The sequence below is a fragment of the Lipotes vexillifer genome, unplaced genomic scaffold (genome assembly GCF_000442215.2).
Source record: "Lipotes vexillifer unplaced genomic scaffold, Lipotes_vexillifer_v1.1 scaffold163, whole genome shotgun sequence".
NCBI classification, from domain to species: domain Eukaryota; kingdom Metazoa; phylum Chordata; class Mammalia; order Artiodactyla; family Lipotidae; genus Lipotes; species Lipotes vexillifer.
In genome coordinates, this window is record NW_006788722.1 from 1,587,653 (window position 1) to 1,607,322 (window position 19,670).

The following is a 19,670-nucleotide window of genomic DNA, read 5'->3' on the forward strand; positions in this document are numbered from 1 at the left end:
TTTTTGCAGTACACGGGCCTCTCACTGTTGTGGCCTCTCCCGTTGTGGAGCACAGGCTCCAGACACACAGGCTCAGCGGCCATGGCTCACAGGCCCAGCTGCTCCGCGGCATGTGGGATCCTCCCGGACCGGGGCACGAACCTGCGTCCCCTGCATCGGCAGGCGTACTCTCAACCACTGTGCCACGAGGGAAACCCCATAACTGATATTTTTATATAAACGTACAAAGATAGTTAAATGGAGTTTTATTTTTAACACAGCTTGAAAAAAATCTAATCTAATAAGGTAGTATCATGGGTATAGGAAAGGAACTAAGAGAACAGAGGGTATATAGTATTTTGACCAAATCCTCCTGGTGATAAGTATTCTGCTAATACTGTGCTATCCTTTTTACATTTACAAAGACATAATTCTCATTTACTTCTGATTTTTGTAGCATGTGCAGTATGATCTTGCTTAAGAATTAGCACAGAAGAGCAGTTTTTATACAAAAGAACTGTGCAAGTGAATTTGATGTAGACATAATTTAACATAGATAAACATATAAGAACTGGAGCCAGACTACCTGTATTCAAATCCTGACACTACCACTTACTAGCTGTTTGACATCAGGCAACTTACTAGCCTTCTCTGCACCTCAGTTGTCCCTTCTGAAAATGAGGTACTAAACTACCCATCTCATTGTGCTATTTTGAAGTCCAAGTGAATTTGTATATATAAAGCACTTAGGATAGTATTTGGTATATAATAAGTGTTAGCTATTAATAGTGCCATTGTATACCTCTGTATGGTTATTATTATTTTTTCTTTTTTTATTGAATGAAAGATTCTTTAAATACTAAGTGCTTTACAATTTTGAAGTTTCACATTTCATATAACCCCTGAATAACCCTTTTTTCCCCCCTTACCCCTATATTACCCCTGCCGCCCTCCCTCTCCCCACTGGTAACCACTAGTTTGTTCTCTATTATCTGTGAGTCTGCTTTTTGTTTGTTCATTTGTTTTATTCACTGGTTTGTTCTATTTTTTAGATTCCACATGTAAGTGATATCATACAACATTTGTCTTTCTCTGTCTTATTTCACTTAGCATAATGCCCTTCAATTCCATCCATGTTGCTGCAAATGGCAAAACTTCATACTTTTTAATGGCCAAGTAGTATTGCATTGTGTATGTGTACCACATCTTCTTTACCCACTTATCTGTTGATGAACACTTAGGTTGCTTCCATACCTTGGCAATTGTAAGTAATACTGCTATGCACATTAGGGTGCATGTATCTTTTCAAATTAGTATTTTTGTTTCTTTTGGCTATATACCCAGCAGTGGAATTGCTGGGTTATATGGTAGTTCTATTTTCAGTTTTTTGAGAAACCTCCATACTATTTTCCACAGTGGCTGCACCAATTTACATTCCCAACAACAGTGTATCAGGGTTCCCTTTTCTCCACATCCTTGCCAACAATTGTTATTTGTATTCCTTTTGGTGATAGCCATTCTGACATGTGTGAAGGTTATTAATTTTAACATTAATCTTTTCTACATATTTTGTAGGTATAAAGTACATGAACCATTTCTAAACCACAGGAATTATGCCATGTACAAACTACATTTTTGAGCCAGAGATAATGTGGCTTTTTATAGTGTGGCTGGTAGTTAAATTTATGAAAAGAAATGGAGGAGCTTCATAGAGTTACCAGGCTGCTTGTATTATGTTATCAGCATGTCTGGAAGAGACTAACTCACTTTCTGACAATTAGCATGCCATGAAAAAAATGTTATTTATCGATGCCCACTGTCTGTATAATATAGACAAAGGCAAAAAATATTTTTTGGAGTTCTCCAAGGAGTTCTGACTTCAAGGACTGCTTTGACCTTAAAGTTTTAACAGTATCTTTAACTGTAAGATGTTAATAATTAGATATTTGAGGGGAGCTAATTTTATCAAATGCAGTTTCAGAACATTTGGTTGAAATATATGTAGACGAGGTTATTTCAGGTTTTTTTCTCTTCTTTCCCAAAAGGTAGTTCTTATCAGGCTTTTCTTGAAATCAGAAGTCACTGAACAGCTTAAATATCTACCCACCAGTGTAGAAGCAACTGTAACAGATAATCTAATGGTTAAAGATATTCTTTAGACAAAACTTTGTTTCACAAGGCAAAGCAAGAGCTTTTTAAGCCCAGAATGGTTTTTTGTTTTTTTTTTAAGATCCAAGCGAAATAGGAACCCAGCAAGAGTGATCTATGTCAAATAGTGCAAACTACGCCCAGAATTCCCCTCAGACCATTCTGATCTCTGGCCTGAGTCCCTCATGCATGTGCAGATTGACATTGCAAGCAAAAGGTCCTGTGGGCACAGATGAAATCTGTGATGATAAAGATGAATTAAAGAGAATATAATTATTCTCTTTTAGAGAGGTTGGAACCAATGGTGGCATCTGACACATTGTGAGGTTTAAGTGGGCATGCCAACTGTGAATCACTACCCATAGAATCTTCTTGCCAAGAGCGGGGATGCTCAATGGTTGTTCGGGGCAACCTTTATTTTAGGATTTATATAAGGAACCATGCCCACAGTAGACTTTGTTGCCAAGTTGTGGGGGTCTCCAGCTGCCCAATTTGGGGAGGGAAGTTGGTGATTATTATAAGAGTACCTATAGTGCACCAATTGTCCAAAGCATACTAAATTTTTAACTAATTATAATCTGCTTTCTTCATACTACATCAAAGTGAATCATGATCAAACTTCTATCAAAAACATTCTTTTCTAATTCCAAAGTAACTCTTCTATGTAGAAAACTAAGAAAATACCTCTTTTAACTGAAGACATCAAATGATATATGTACGATAAAATATACTGCTATTTTATTTCTAAATAAAAGAACTTCTAAGATTTTAAAAATTGGTAGGATTATATAAATAAAAAGTGTATAAGCACATTATTTGACATAAAAATATTCAAGGACTCTTTCTTACCTCAAGAATGGGGCACATAATTTCTGCTGTGACATCACCATGATTCTTACAGAATTTATAGAATGCCTCGATGTAAGACTTAAAAAGAAGAAAGATCATAAGGCAAGAAAATGAATGTATTTTCCTTCTGGAAATTTCTAGATCAGCTTTCCATGGGTTATTAAACTCTTTAATGGAAATTGAATTACTTTTCCCCTAGGGAGATATTTGATAATAAATTTGGTGTAAACTTTCACCTTGAAGCACATTGCACAGCCTAAAAAAGGAACTCCATAAAAGAACAAAATTGTATTTATCATAGCTTATAACTACTCAACAAGCACTTTTTTGCATGCCTCTTAGATTATTTCTCACTGTTAATTCTTGCTATTCTAACAAGAGTGCCAAACTCTCTTATGAGCTCTGCAAATAAGTCTAGATTTGGTCCTATGCTGATATTTAATGTCTCCTTGTGCTCAGGAGACACATTTGGGATGGCACTGAGCATGGAAGATACACTGGAAAGGCAGAGTCTAGGCTGTAGAGGCAGCCCTGTGTTTGAATCCCAAATCTGTTACTTACTAGCTAACTGACTTCTGCCAAGTAAATTTACCTCTCCGTGCTTCAGTTTTCTCATCTGAGGAATGGGGATGGCACATAGTTTTGCTGGGTGGATTAAGTGATCGAATGCCTATAAATGCTTAAAATAGCGCCTTCCATTAGCTATATCTCAGGGATGCTTCCTCTAAGCCCATAAGTCTTTATATAAAAAGGAAAACTGCTGCAATGCAATGCTTTTGAGAGGCTCACATGTTTCAGCATAAGAAGCTAGATATACAGCATGGCAATGTATACATATATGAATATATATATATATATTCATTCAGGTACTCTATGAGAGTGTCCAAGGATGCTGTAGTGGTGTGAGTGAAAATGGATATATTTTGCTCAGCCCTTATTACACAGAGTGACTCAAACGGCGGCAGCACAGTCCAGACAGACAGCTGGTCAGATTATACAGAGTGGTGTCTATGATGTTGTGTCCACAGATGGTCATCTTGGTATGCTGCACACTGTCAGTAGATTAAAATTGTGTGGACAGATTGACTGTGAAATTCAGGGACTCTGGTAACAGGATTGAGGACAGAGATGGACATACATAACACAAGGTTCACTATGTATGTTGGTTCTTTTGAAATGGATTCATATGGTTCACCACACTCATCTGTCCACCCACCCATCAACCATCCATCCATCCATCCATCCATCCATCCATCCAATTGACACCTTTTATGTTCCAGGCACCATGTAAAGAGTTAAGGATACAGAGAAGCATGGGATCCTCTCAAGGATCTTGCTGGCTGGGAGAAGTTGACATACATGTATTTAACTAGAAGACAGGCCAGGACTAAAAGAGCTTTGTCCCCAGTATGCCTAACTTCATAATTCAGCAGCTGGCTAACAGGCAAGTAACATTTAATAAAGAACTATGGTTATGATGTATTATGTAATAAAGAAGAACATAATATTTGGGGAAACAGTTACCTTGTACAGTTTATTGCGCAGTATTTCAATATTCAGTTCGTCTAGAGTATTTTCAGACATACAGTCTTGAAAGAACGGAGCTGAAAGCAGAAATTATTGTACAAAATAAATTAATCAAAACATGATTATAAACTGTAGAAAATGTCTCCTGAATGCACCACCCTCTTCCCACCCCTAACTAGGACACTGTGGAGGGGCAATCCACAGACTCGGTGAGGCTAACAGTGCTGGTGACAAGAAGTGTGATTACTTAGGAAGCATTTGCTCTGTGCAAGCTGTCACTAAACACTGGATATACTTGAACTTATTTAATCCTCACAACCTGGAACTACTCACTTTATGGTTTACTTTTTGAAGCCCCCCCCCCGACACCCGCCTTTAGATAACAGTAATATTTACCATTTGCAACCTTACTATGTGCCAATCATTGAGTTGTATTAAAACCATCTTAGTTTACAAAACTCTGTTATAGTAAGATATTATTGTTTTTAAAATGAGGAAACTGGAGTGAAATGAATTGTTCCAAGTCACCTGGCTGGTGGTGGGCAGAGCCTGTCATGCTTAGGGATATCTGCTTTCAGACTCACCCTCTTTCTGCCATGCTATGCTCCATTAGCACGGGACACTTAATAAAGATGTAATTTTTTTCTTTTTAAAATTTGTTTTAAACAGCAACTATTTTGATGAATGATCAACAGTGAATATAATCCAGGTTTCCTGACAATAACTGTATAAAATTATCCCATTAGTATTTTAAATGCTACAGCTGTTGTCAGTGCCAAATTATAATGAAATTATTATTTATTTCATCATTGCTTCAGGTCATTAGACAGACACTCCTGAGCATCTCAGAAAAATGGCATTCTTAAATTTCCTAAAACAAAATGTTTCCTACATGCAGCCTTATTAAGACAGAAATTTAAAATGAAAAGGAACTAAATATATAAAACCCAGCTAGAAAATTAATTTTTTGAAAAATTACAAGTTCTATCATTTATTTGCTGTGGTCAGGAACAAAGTACAGGGGTTTGGAGGTTGGGAGATGAGCGCTAGCTCCTTCTCAGCTACAAATGGTTTGCATGTGATCTGGTATACTTCATTGTCTTGATCTGAAAAATGAGGCAGCTGGACCAGATGATTCTCTAATGTCCATTTCACTTCTAGGAATCTGTATAGTATGACAGTATATTCATGGAGAAAATTGTGAATTGAAAGTGAATTTTCTAATACTGTGATAACATACACAAGCAGCTGTGCAATTATTTATGCATTCATACCTAATGGTGTTTCAACCAGAATGGCATTAAAGAGATCAGAAGGTGTCTCTGCAATATTGACTGCTTCCATTTCTGTGAAACGGCCCAACGGGTGGCACTTCACCAGAATTTCTTTCACAGACTTTTTTTGCAATGCACCGTTCATCAGTAGAATCACATTGTCTATCATGTAACTGCACCTGGTGTAAAAGAGGGCTCAGTCGTTAGGAAAACAGTTGCATGAGAATAAGAAACATCCCTCAGGTAAAAAACAAAAAACAAAACAAAACAAAATCCCACCTTTCAGGCACACACGCTTTCATTAAGGAAATATATATCTCCTTTTATTTTAAACTCTGGGTTTTGAGAGATGTAGGTGAGGTAAAATATCTGACTCTTAGAGGGTGCCATAGTTTGAAAAACTATGTTCACAGTTATAATACCTGACTGGTGGGGCCACACAGAAGATGACCCTTGCACAGTAAATGCCAAATGTGGTGGGTGGGGCAGAGAGTAGTGAGGGTGTTAAATTGTTTGGTTTCTCATAATGGACTATGGGCTTAAAAAGTTGAGAAACATAGACTTAAAGGGTTTCATTATACTTCAGAAACTGACTATTTAAATCTTTGATGAAGCCCATCGTTGAGTATTCAACGTTTTAAATATTTAAAAATAAATAAAAATATTTATTAATTTTAATATTAAAATGTTTTATATATTAAAAATTAAAATATTCTGGGTTTTTTTCCTCCTATGAGAGCAGATAGTCAACTTTCTAGCCTTTTCCCCTCCCAGAACCCCAAGAGCCCATAGGTTCACACTTTACGTGATTTCTCTATTCAATATAAGCTCTACCCAGGATATTCAAGCAATGAGGTCAAGAAGTAAGAGAGACATAGTCGCTTCCTTCACAGAAAATACAGTTTAAGGGAGGCACTGGTACATTGCAGTGCAGCATACAGTCTGCATACAGGAGATTACAGGGTGGTGTGGGGATTCAGAGCTGGGCACTAAACCAGTCTGGGATCAGACTTCCTAGGGAGTGACATTCAGGCTGCAACTTGCAGAATGAGTAGGAGCTGTCCAGGCAAAAGCGGTGGCTGGGAAAGGGTGCTTCCAGGCAGAAGGGAGAGCATGTGAAAAGCCCCAGAGACAAGAGGGCCAGGAACAAGGATGTTTTTTGCCTGCTGAGCACTGGAGGTGGGGCCCAGGCTGAACGAGCAGAGTCCTGAAAGACAAGATGAGGAATCTGGATTGAGGGCAATGGGAGATGCTGAATACTTCAAGGACAGGGGGAATTATGATCTGTGTAGATAGAATATGCATTAAAACAGGATAAGAAGTAAGCCAACACTTATATAGTAACATTTTTTACAAAAGTTATTTTATTTAATCATGATAATTACACTGTGATAATGATAGGTACTATTATTACCTCCGTTTTACAGATGAGGAACTGGCAGCCCAGACAGGTAAAAATCTCACCCATAACGACACAGCTAGCAAATGAAGAGGGATGAGAATCAAACTCAGACAGCCTGCTTCTGAAACTTTTCTCTTAACGCTCAGTTTATGCTGTGTTTAGTTGTCAAGGATGACACATAGGTTTCTAGGTTTAACAGTTAGAAGCTGGAGCCATTTATTGAGATGAGAGCACTGGAGGAAGAACGGGTTGTAGTGGGAGCTGATGTTTTGGACAGAATGAGTTTAGATGCCCAGGAGGAGATGCCAAATAGGCCTCGGACGTCTAAGTCCTGAAGAGACAGCTGTGGACCAGAGACATTTAGGGAGCGTGGGCAGGGGGTGCTAGTTTAAAGGTGGAAGCAGATGTCTTGGGAATGCTTGAGACCACATTCTAGAGTGTATGTCAAGAGTTTTGTCCTGAGAACTCTGGGGAACCCCAACATTTAAGGACCTTGATAGAACCTGAGAAGGAATGACCAGATGGTAGGAAGAAAACCAGGGAAGAGAATTCTAGGAAGAAGAGGTTAAAGGCCACAGGAAAGTCAAGGTAGACATTGAAGCAAGGTGTTCTCAGGATGCAGACACTAAGAGGTCATCTGGCACCACAAAACATGTTCAGTGGAGTTTGCTTGTGGAAGGGAAAGGGGAGAAGCCAGAAACCTGACCACTGTGTGTTTAAAATGAGTGGGAAGTACAGACGGTTTTGGTTTGTTTAATTGTTTTGTTTTTTAAAAGAGTTTAAACTATAAAGCAGGGGAAGGCAACTGTATGGAGACCCGGGGGCCAGAGGAGCTCTGGACTTTCAGTTTGGGTGGTTTTTTGTTTTTTTGTTGTTGTTGTTTTTTAAGGTGGGAGAGAAGAGAACACATTTAAGAGCTGAGGGGAAAGAGGCGGCCAAGAGGCTGAGGTGGCGGCTCAGAAGACGGAAGGGACAGCCAAGTGATGAGACAAGGTCCTCCACGTTTCGCAGTGATGGGACTCAACCACTGCACAATTTAGGCTTGAAAAGAACACCTTTCACTGGATGAAAATGAACCTGGTCACTTAGAAGCCCTGTCACTGGAGTCTGGCTGCAAGGGTTACTGGCTTCCTGTGCAAGAATGCATTTCCAGCAGGATAAGAATCTCCTGCATTGCAATTGAGCTTCTGCAATGTACCCCAATAAAATTTTTCCCTAAAGAAGTTTAGAAGAAGGCAATTATCCCTTTATAAAAAGCACATGACTATAAAGTTTCTTCACTCCCCCAAACAGCAGTACCAAATTTGGACATTATGGAATTTTAGAACCTTTTTTATCTCTCGAAAATGATATTAAAATGGAAGTGCTTATTTAACTGTCCCCTTATGGCTCAAAAGCTATTACCTGAGAGGGGAATTGCCAGCACTTAATAATCCTTAGCAGACTCCAGATGTTTAATTGTTCCCCCACAGCACCCCTGTAATGTAACAGCATATGAGCTGCCAACATTCCCAATGTGCAGAGGACTATGAGACCAACGCTGACGGGGGCAACCAAAGTCAATGCTATGAGAATTTAGCCCACACGTAACACTCAAGCCTATGCCTGTACAGTGTGTGTAGGGATGTGCACATGTGTATGTGTGCACATGCGTGTCTGGAGTGCTTTTTTTTTTTTTTTAAGTTAATAGAGAGGCTAGGCCCTCTATTGCAAAGAGCAAGGGCTATGGAGATTGAATTGTTTTATTTCAACTCATTTAAGTGGCCTTGTTTCTAAGATGGGACAACAGTAGCAGTTCTCATAGTTTTGTTCAGAAAATGAAATGAGACTCAGGATTTGGCCCATGGCAGGGGAGAGGGGTATCTTTCCTGTCCCTCCCTCATCACTGTCACATAGGCACCAGGCATATAATTATTATTGGCTGTTTGGGATGGCGGGGGGATAATGTGCCCAGAAGACAGCTTGCTCTTTCCAGAGTATAATCTTGATAGAACTCTAGGGCCTTGCTTCCAGTGGTTAGGAAAGAAATCTCTACTGGTGTTGCTTGAGTAATGTTTGAGTTTAAAGACATCTGGGTGCCCACCTAGCTCAAACTCCTCATGTTTTAAATAACTGTACTTATTAGTAGCAACAGAGCCAAAACTAGTGCCCACTCTATTAGGTTAATTTTTCTCCCACTCATGGTCTAGACAAACATCTTCAATTCTAGCCCCTTCTAAATATTTTCTTCTGTAACTTTGATATTGGCACCTGTGAAAATCATGAAGTCACCTGAAATTGTAAGAGTAAATGACTCTATTTCAAAAATTTTAGGTTGCAAAAATAATAATTTTTAAAAATGCCAATGCTGGGCTTCCCTGGTGGCGCAGTGCTTGAGAGTCCGCCTGCCGATGCAGGAGACGCGGGTTCGTGCCCCGTTTCGGGAAGATCCCACATGCCGCGGAGCGGCTGGGCCCGTGAGCCATGGCCGCTGAGCCTGCGCGTCCGGAGCCTGTGCTCCGCAAATGGGAGAGGCCACAACAGTGAGAGGCCCGCATAATGCAAGGAAAAAAAATAAATAAATAAAAGCAACAAGGGAAAAGCAACAGCCAGGCATTACATGCATTACATTACATACATGCAGTACATTATACGCATTACATGCATGCTCCCATTCAAGCCTCCCCACAAGTCAGTGCTCTAAGGACCATTATTACCACCACTTTACACATAAGAAACTGAGGCGGGCTTCCCCGGTGGCACAGTGGTTGACAGTCCGCCTGCCGATGCAGGGGACACGGGTTTGTGCCCCGGTCCGGGAAGATCCCACGTGCCATGGAGTGGCTGGGCCCGTGAGCCATGGCCGCTGAGCCTGCATATCCGGAGCCTGTGCTCTGCAGCGGGAGAGGCCACAACAGTGAGAGGCCCACATACAGCAAAAAAAAACAAAAAAAATGTTACACCCCTTCCTACTGAACGCAATGGTTTCTAACGAGAAATCCACCATTGTTCATGTTGCTTTTCCCCCACAAGTGTCACAGCTTTCAGGCATTTTTGTCTTTGTCTTTCAGAAGTTTGACTATGATGTGTCGTGGCTTGGATTTCATTGGGCTGTTCTTGTTTGGGGTTCACTCAGCTTCTTAAATCAGTAGGTTTGTGTTTTGCCAAATTTGGAAAATTTTTAATTACTGTTTCTTTGAATATATTTTCAGCCTTTCCCCTTTCTCCTCTCTTCCTGGGACTCATTGCTGCTGTGTATTTTGAGTCCCAGGAGTGACGGAGAGAATGGAGTTGGAGGAGTCTTAATCTTAAAGGATGTAGTGGGAAGAACTGGAAGCTTGAAATCCAGAAGCTTGGAGAAGGGCTCTGTGCCCACCTCACCCCCCCAACCCCCCAGTCACCCCTGCAGACTACTTCTGCACTTCCACAAGCTAAGCAGAAGGAGCCATTTGCATCCCATCATATCAAAGGTATATACTATTAACATAGTTTATGACTGTTTGTGCTGATCTTGATCACCTGGCTGAGGCAGTGTTTGCCAGATGTCGCCACACTGAGAAGGTACTGCCCCCTCTTTCCACACTGTACTCTTTGGAAGAAGTCACTGTGTACAGCCTACCCTTAAGAAGTAGGGAATATGGTTCCCCTCCTTGAGGATGGAGCATCTACACAAATTATTCTACAAGGGAGATTTGTCTCTTCTCCCTCATTTATTAAGTTATCCAATCATTTATTTAGACCAGGATGGTCTCATAAATATTTACTTTACATTTATTTTTATTTGGGGTGATAATTCAGTACAACTTCCTTTATTTTGTTGCTCAAATTGTTCCAGCTTTAGCCACTAAGGGCTCTTGCAGTTGGCTCCTGTGTGCTCCTTTAACATACCCAACCATTGCAGGTTTTTTGTTTTGTTTGTTTCGTTTTTCATGTCTTCATATTCTGGCATTCCAAGACAGTTTAAGTTCATCTTGTATATTTCTTGCCCCAGTCCTAGAATTAGCTTTTTCTCCAAGGAACGCTGATTCCCTTTATGGGGGAATGGTGTTAGAAACCAAGATCTGGGCATTAGGTGGGGTATTTACCAGTGTGGTTTTTATTGTAGGCATTCTCAGCTAAGAGCAAAGAAATGTACACATACCTACTAAGCAAGGATTCCATCAGAGTATTATTCTCACTCAGTAGGTCCCACTTCAAAAACCTTATCCATGGCCACACTTCCTTCTACCACATAGAAGTATACTATTTGCAAATCTTCAGCTCCAGGCAAAACCTCTTTCTCCAGCCTCAGATCCATATTCTTTCACTTCCTTTCTGTGAATGTGACTACTTGATTTTCTCATAGGCACCTCAGTCACACTATCTCAAAAATCTTATTGCCCCTAATCTTTCTCCTTCTTCTGGAATCTCTATCTTTATCAGCAACCTCACTACTCTTATTCCTAAAAATCTCTCAATGGCTTCCTTCTGCCTTTAGAATGAAACACAAGTTTCTCATAATTGTATTCAAGGACCTTCATTCGCTGGTTTCTGATTACTTCTCTGGCTATTGATGTGAATTATATCATTAAAAAGAAAGTATATATTTTAGAAGAGAGACTAGAACAGACCCAAAAAAACTTTTAAAGGGTGGGAAGAAGACTTTGCAAGAAGAATGAGGAAAGGCCAGGATGGTTAAAGGAGCCCAAAGAGAAAGTGTCATCACAGAATGCACAGGATGAGGACATCTACTGTGGTGAGTTATGAAAAAGCTGAAAATATATCCATTAGACTTAGCAACTAGAGTGGTTTCGAGGGCCTGGTGGGGTAGAAAATAAGACTGGAGTGGGTTGAGTAAATAAGTGAGAATATAGCAGTAGAGACTATCCTTTCTAAGAAGTTTGGCATCAAGGGGTGGGAAAGGGTAGAATATCATTATCTTCACGTGGTTGCTCTGTAAATTAAATCATATCACACATGTGAAAACAGTTTGGAATCATAAATTGTCACAGTAAAAGGAGCCCAAGGTTTGAAACAGATAAGCCTAATTCTAAGCCCAGCTCTGTTACTTAAAAACCAGTTTAACAAGAGCTTCATTTCCTCATCTTAAATGGAAATATTTATTTAACTTGAATGGTTGGCACCAGGATTAGTCATACATATGAAAGCATTACTGCAGTGCCTCCTGCAAAGAAGGAGGGTCATACATCCTTAGAGGAAGTTCATTCTCTATAAACCGGACCTTGGAGGAAGAGGAGGAGAAAATTATAAGCCACATACATAATCTTTAGAGTAAAAAATTTGCAATGTTCATACTGTTTCATCAAGTCTGAGATTTCTACATCTCTGCACTTTTACACTTAGTTCTAGTTAACAGAATCCTTTCTAAATTTACCTATTGCTCTTAGAAGAGAAGGGTTTAGGGACTTCCCTGGTGGCCCAGTGGTTACGAATCTGCCTGCCAATGCAGTGGACACAGGTTCGATCCCTGGTCTGGGAAGAGCTCACATGCCACGGAGCAACTAAGCCCGTGCGCCACAACTACTGAGCCTGCGCTCTAGAGTCCATGAGCCACAACTACTGAGCCCACGTGCCACAACTACTGGAGCCTGTGCACCTAGGGCCCGTGCTCTGCAACAAGAGAAGCCACAGCAATGAGAAGCCCGTGCACCACAATGAAGAGTAGCCCCCGCTCACCGCAACTAGAGAAAGCCTGCGTGCAGCAACGAAGACCTAATGCAGCCAAAAATAAATAAAGTTAATAAATTTTTTTAAAAATTAATGTTTTCTCTTTGGAAATGTAATCATTAATCTCAAAACAATGCTGGTTAACTCATCATAAATGATAGCTGCTTTTATGTATAAAAAGGCCTGAACCCCTTTGTGAAGATGGAAGCTCTTCATGACTAAGTCTGAATTCTCCTTTCGGGCATGACTGGATAGGAAACAACTTGGCGAATTTGGAGATGACAAGAGATTCATCATCTCAAAGCATTGTGACTAAGGTTTGGCTTCATCATGTGAGCCACACCCTGATGTCAGGACTGGTTCCTTCTACCTAAGTGGCTGGATCAGCATCCTTTCCTATGCAACATATAATATAGTGTTCTCAGTGATAATGATGCTGTTTTAGGCAAGCAGGACTGTGATACGATTCTAGGTCACACTTGTACATATGGAAAATACAAGATCAGGGACATAAAATGCACGATCAAGGGATTCCCTGGTGGCAGTGGTTGAGAGTCCGCCTGCCGATGCAGGGGACACGGGTTCGTGCCCTGGTCCGGGAAGACCCCACATGCTGCGGAGCGGCTGGGCCCATGAGCCATAGCCGCTGAGCCTGCGCGTCCGGAGCCTGTGCTCCGCAATGGAAGAGGCCACAGCAGTGAGAGGCCCGCGTACCGCAAAAAATAAATAAATAAATAAAATTTTTTTAAAAAGCACGGTCAAGAGTAATTGTTCATGGAAAGTATAGGAGTGTGTGTGAAATACATTAGGTGTACTTAAGTTATTTCATTCCTGAATGAAACTCCTCAGTGAAAGGTACTGATCCACCCTTAACAAGCCCACCAGTTATTTACTGTCACATGGACAACAGGGCCATGTTGAAAGTATTTTCCCATGTGTTAATTTTCAAATGAAAGTTTTCCTTGATTGTATTGATAAACATTTCTGATATATCCCAGATTTATTCAATCCAACGCTAATCCCATATACTCAGATGGGGCAGCCCTGCCATTTAGTCTGATATGCTAATAGACTGTTGAGATTTAGAATATCCCCATAAACACACTGCTCCCTCTTGAAATCTGACATTTTGGTTAACATTTCTTACTTCCCTGAAGTTTCCCATTTTTTAAATAGAGGAAGTGAAAATTAAAACCATTTTTAAAAGCAATTAATTTTGCTGTCACACTCATTTTTTTTTCCTTCCAGGAAAATAAAATACTGAGAAACTACTAAGAAGTCAGCATTGCTGTAACAGCACATTTATAACAAAAATGCTTATCACTATGCATTTCCCAAACCCTTGGTAGCTCTGGAATCTTTAGAAAACTCTTTTCTCCAGTACTTAAGATTCTCTACAATCTTGGTCTAACGCATTTGTTTGGATTAAAAATTCTTCAAACTTATTTGTCCTTTTCTCTATCAGTGTCTTTGTTCCTACTCTTCTCTATATGGATAAAGCAACCCTTCCCCACCAATTGCTAAGAGCTGAGATCTTTCCCATCCTTTAAGGCCAATATTCAAATATTCATTTTAAGCTTTTAAAATGTCTCTAGCTAGAAGTGATATCTTTTTCTCTCTAAATTTCTGTATTTATATTTATCTTGGTGTGAAATTAATTTTTAATATACATTGGCAGTAGCAATGGTGAACATGAGCAACAGTTAGCTCATCCATTCACAAATAGTTATTATATATCTAAAGATCTAAGACCTGGATTCCTGCACTAATTTTGCCACTAATCAATTGTTCTTGGGTAAGTGATTTTACATGTTCAAGTGTAATTATTTACAGATAATTCCTACCTATCTTTATTACTTATAGTATCCTTAAAGATAAGGACTTTGTTCAGTACATTTTTTGTACTGAGGCCTGAACCATACTTGCACAGAACAGAGACACACACTGATGATTTTTTTCAATTGATGAATAAATTTTTCTCTATGTTCGGACAAATATGTTAATTCTGATATTCCCTGAGTAAACAGAATCAAGAAGATAATTGGCATTTTTTCTAGGGGTCATAGTTGCTTATTCCTTGCTTTTTCTATACTTTTCTACTGAGGAGAATAACATTAGTGAGATCGCTCCAGTGTCGCCCCTTCTCTAGCACTGTATGTAAATATTACAGAAATTCATAGGAAAACACCAATGGAGTGATACTTCTTGCTCATTAGGCAGTTAAACATGCTGTGTCTATAATATCTTGTTCTCCACCTAGTCAAGAACAGTGACTGGTAAATCTCATCTTTATTATATTCAAAACACCAGTCACAATAAATTTTGGAGAATCTTATTTCTTCCAATGAGGAAAGAAAAAAAGAAACAGCTGAGAGGACAGGGTAGAGGAGCAAAATTTTCATACATTGTTGGAGCATGAGAGAGCAATCTGCTAATATCTATCAAAATCTAGAATTTTCACAGCTGTTGACAAAGCAATTTCACTTCTGGGAATCCAACGTAAGGAAATTCTGGCATGAGGAAGCAAATAAATATGAACAATGATGTCTGCTGTAGCATTACTTGAAATAGCAAAGAAATTAACTATATGGACAAAAGGGGGATGATTAAATAAATCATGGTACATCCAACACAATGCGATACAATATATGCTTTAAAATAAGATAGATCTATATATACTTATGTAGAAAAATCTTATTACATAAAAAGACAAATTGTAGGCAATACATTGTTCTAAAAAAATAAAACCAACTATGTGTATTTATATTTATTGGTTTAGACACAAACGTATGCATATACATAAAAGTTTTTTCAAATAGAAAGAAATTTGGAAAGGCATGCATAAAATTTATGAGTGTTTGCCTCTGGGCTTTGGGAAATGGGTACTGGAATATACTCTTTACTTAGAAAATCTCTGTTCCATATTTCTAAAAATCCATCTCATAGGATTGTTGTGAGAATTAAATAAATTTAATACATGTAAAGTGATTATAAAATTGCTGGCTTGTAGTAATCACTAAATAAATTTTTTAATAAAAACTCTTTAAAAAATATACACGTGCCTCATTTTCAATTAAAAAAAAAACAAAATAAATGAGACAAAATAAAATACAACTAAGGCAGTGGTTATCTGGATAAGTACCACAGTGGATTTCAGTTTCTCCAGGTTATGGGACAGCCTTAAGTCTTTTACTAACAATCGCTGGGGAAGGAGCAATACTTTGGAAAACAGGTTGCTGGGATCAATCATGCCCCCTGGTGGTTGATTGCTGCCTAGCCAGAAAGTTGGCCAAGAAAAGGATAGAACCTGTCCACCTTGGCCCTGATGTATCAATACTATACGTTCTGTGGCATCCATTACCTTAACATCGTTAACCCTCAGACACCACTTTTGCCGATGTCAAGTGGCATCGGCAACCCACCAGCCATACTGGTTAAGCCTGTGTTTCTGCTCTCTCTGCTGGATGTGCCTCCTGTTCATGTACAAACAGGGTCATTCTTCAGGCCTCCTTTATGCAACCTTTTCTCACTTTCACAGGTGACTAGACCCCAATGCATAAAGTTAGCTACATTTTTTGAGTGTATGTGGATATGCTGTATGTGTGGATTTATTTGTGTATTATATATGTGCATATTTTTCAATCAGCCAGTTTCATGGATGTACGATTTATATAGTCACACAGGATTCCACACTTAGAAGGGCCCTGTGCTTGGTTTAATTCTCTGCTGTTGTTCTCCTGAAATTACTAAACAACATTTTTGGGTTTTTTTGTTTTTTTTTTTGCGGTATGCGGGCCTCTCACTGTTGTGGCCTCTCCCATTGTGGAGCACAGGCTCCGGACGTGCAGGCACAGCGGCCATGGCTCACGGGCCCAGCCGCTCCGCGGCATGTGGGATCTTCCCGGACCGGGGCACGAACCCATGTCCCCTGCATTGGCAGGCAGACTCTCAACCACTGCGCCATCAGGGAAGCCCTACTAAACATTTTTTAACAAGGGCCCTGTATTTCATTTCACTGGGCCTCACAAAATAATGTTCTACTTTCAATTAGACTCACAACTCTAAATTTAATATAATAATTATTATTTTAGATGAGGAAAGCAAGGTTTTGAGTGATTCAGGAACTCTTTTCAGGGTCTCACAACTGGTGTATTGTAGACAGAGAACCTACCTACTGGCTGTAAGAATTTCTCACGTGCATCAGGGTCACCTGATTGAAAGGCTTACTGAAAGTGCAGATTCCTAGATCACAGTCCAGAACCTACTAAAACACACTTTTTAGAGGAATGGTTTTAGAATCTGTACCTTAAGTAACTCTTCTACTGGCTTAGAGAACAAAGTCTATATTCAATTCATCACTAATCTTAGAACCTAGCATAGGCCTTCACTCATAGCAGTAACTTAATAAACATTATGCTGATTAAGTATCATTCAGTTACAGATCAACCAAGCATCACTTTTGCAGAAGAGCACCAGTGTTTTTACATTCAAGTGCTTGAGAGTTTTATAGGAGGAAGGCTTTATCAGCAGCTAGAGTTGAGACATTTTTGCCCTGCACTTGTTCCCCATTGAACATTCACATGGGTAGAAAGCCTTTAAGTTGGTGCAATCTTTATATTTCAGAACTTTTCTGGCCAAAGAGTCAGAATCACAAATGCATAGTGCTGTCAAATAGTCAGTCTCATAATATTATTGGGAATTTGATTCTTGAAATCAGAACTTAACAAATTAAATACTATACAGACTTGGAGGTAAGGAAGACACAAAACATCTAGAATGTTCATGACCAGATAGAAGGCTATATAAACATTTAAAAATATTAGAGGGGGAAGGGGGTGAGGGGAGGAGAGGAGGTGGAGGAGGGGGCATGGGCTTGCGCCGCTGAAGTCCACTCACTCGCTGGACACCTCCTGGCAAGTGGAGGGGATCCGCTGCGGACCAAGGAAAGTGGAGGAGCCTGGTGGCAGCCACCTCCTCTTCTGCACTTCCCTGCACTCTCATCTCTCTCGGCCTTGGCCTCTGACACGAGAAAGAGATGCTGGTTGAAAGTTTTGGAGATCCCTGTTTTTTATGGAACACAGTTTTGTAAAATTTTCATAAGGTTCCTTGGCAATAACATACACTTGTGATGGACCCTAGAAATACTGCTGTGTTAAGATTGGGTTCTGATTCCGAAGGATTTTCAAGAAACAGTCCCTCTGCCATCAGTACTGGCACACTGGTCAGCAAGAGAGAAGCAGAGCTAGAGAACAGCACAAAGGAAGAAGAGGACCTTCGCAAGTGGAATCGGGAAAGAAACATTGAAGCAGGGAAAGATGATGGTTTGACTGATGTACAGCAACAGTTTTCAGTGAAAGAAACAAACTTTACAGAGGGAAACTGAAAATTGAAAATTGGCCTTCAGGCTAAGAGAATTAAAAAACCTCCAAGGAACTTAGAGAACCATGTATGTCCACCTGACATAAAAACAACTATCAAGCACCCAAGAAAAGTGCTTAAAAATGGGAAGATGACAGATGAAAAGAATGAACACTGTCATTTCAGTGGTGTCCTGTGATGCACAAACGTTTTCAATTTTGATGAACTCCAATTTGTCTGTTTTTTCTTCTATTGTCTGTGCTTTGGTGTCATAGCCAAGATATCACTGGCAAATCTAACATCAGGTTTTCCCCTATGTTTTCTTCTAAGGGTTTATAGTTCTGGCTCTTATGTTTAGGTCTTTGAGATATTTTCAGGTATCCATCTCACTCTGAACTTGCTCCCTGAGTTCAGAAACTGATTAAGATAGCATGGCATACTTTGGACATTGGAAATTATTATAAAAAATGTAATGTATGGGCTTCCCTGGTGGCGCAGTGGTTGAAAGTCCGCCTGCCGATGGAGCAGACACGGGTTCCCGGTCCGGGAAGATCCCACATGCCGCGGAGCGGCTGGGCCCGTGAGCCATGGCCGCTGAGTCTGCGCGTCCGGAGCCTGTGCTCCGCAACGGGAGAGGCCCCAACAGTGAGGGGTCCGCGTACCGCAAAAAAAAAAAAAAAAAAAAAAAAAAAGTAATGTATAAGCTATGGATATTGGACTAGCAACTATTATTTTGATTAGGTAATACACTCCTATGATTCAGAATTTAAAAGATAAAAAAGGAAACAATAAAACATTGCTACCGGGCTTCCCTGGTGGCGCAGTGGTGGAGAGTCCGCCTGCCGATGCAGGGGACACGGGTTCGTGCCCTGGTCCGGGAAGATCCCACGTGCCGCGGAGCGGCTGGGTCCGTGAGCCATGGCCACTGGGCCTGCGCGTCCGGAGCCTGTGCTCCGCAACGGGAGAGGCCACAACAGTGAGAGGCCCGCGTACCGCAAAAAAACAAAAAAAACAAAAACATTGTTACCATCATTACCCTTCTCTCCCCTGAGTACTCAAATCCATTTCGGAATCTCCTTTTACGCAATCATGTGATAACCCCCTACTAACTATGATAGCTAGTTAAGCAGAAAAACAACAATTTCTCAACCCAAATGAAGAAAAGTGTTCTGATTATTGAAATTGTCTTACTTGGAAAATAAATAGAAACACATTGTTTGGAACCAAAATTGTGCAAACAAACTTCCAGGAGTGTAACTCCATCAGTGCCTTTGATACCTCCCACAAATATATATATATATATATATACACACACACACACAAACAAGCAAATACATGCAAACCCCCCCATTTAAAAATATAAATGGTACCATACTGTAAAAAAAAATAAAATTAGAAAAACTTACTTGAAAAAATGCTGATAATAGATATTTTAAATTAATTAAATTATTTTTACATGATTTTCTTTTAAAATGTATAGAAAGAGT

The 19,670-nt window shown here is 39.9% G+C and overlaps 1 protein-coding gene across 1 annotated transcript in view; it reads right to left on the reverse strand.

Annotated features, from left to right (window-relative positions):
• ATP6V0D2 (ATPase H+ transporting V0 subunit d2) overlaps positions 1 to 19,670 on the reverse strand; it is a 45,700-nt gene that overhangs the window by 6,729 nt on the left and 19,301 nt on the right. The window contains exons 3-5 of the mRNA XM_007461725.1: positions 5,778 to 5,956; positions 4,501 to 4,580; positions 2,977 to 3,054 (exon numbers count right to left, since the gene is read on the reverse strand). Of these exons, the coding sequence (XP_007461787.1) occupies positions 2,977 to 3,054; positions 4,501 to 4,580; positions 5,778 to 5,956 (337 nt within the window). The remainder of the gene's footprint in view (positions 1 to 2,976; positions 3,055 to 4,500; positions 4,581 to 5,777; positions 5,957 to 19,670) is intronic.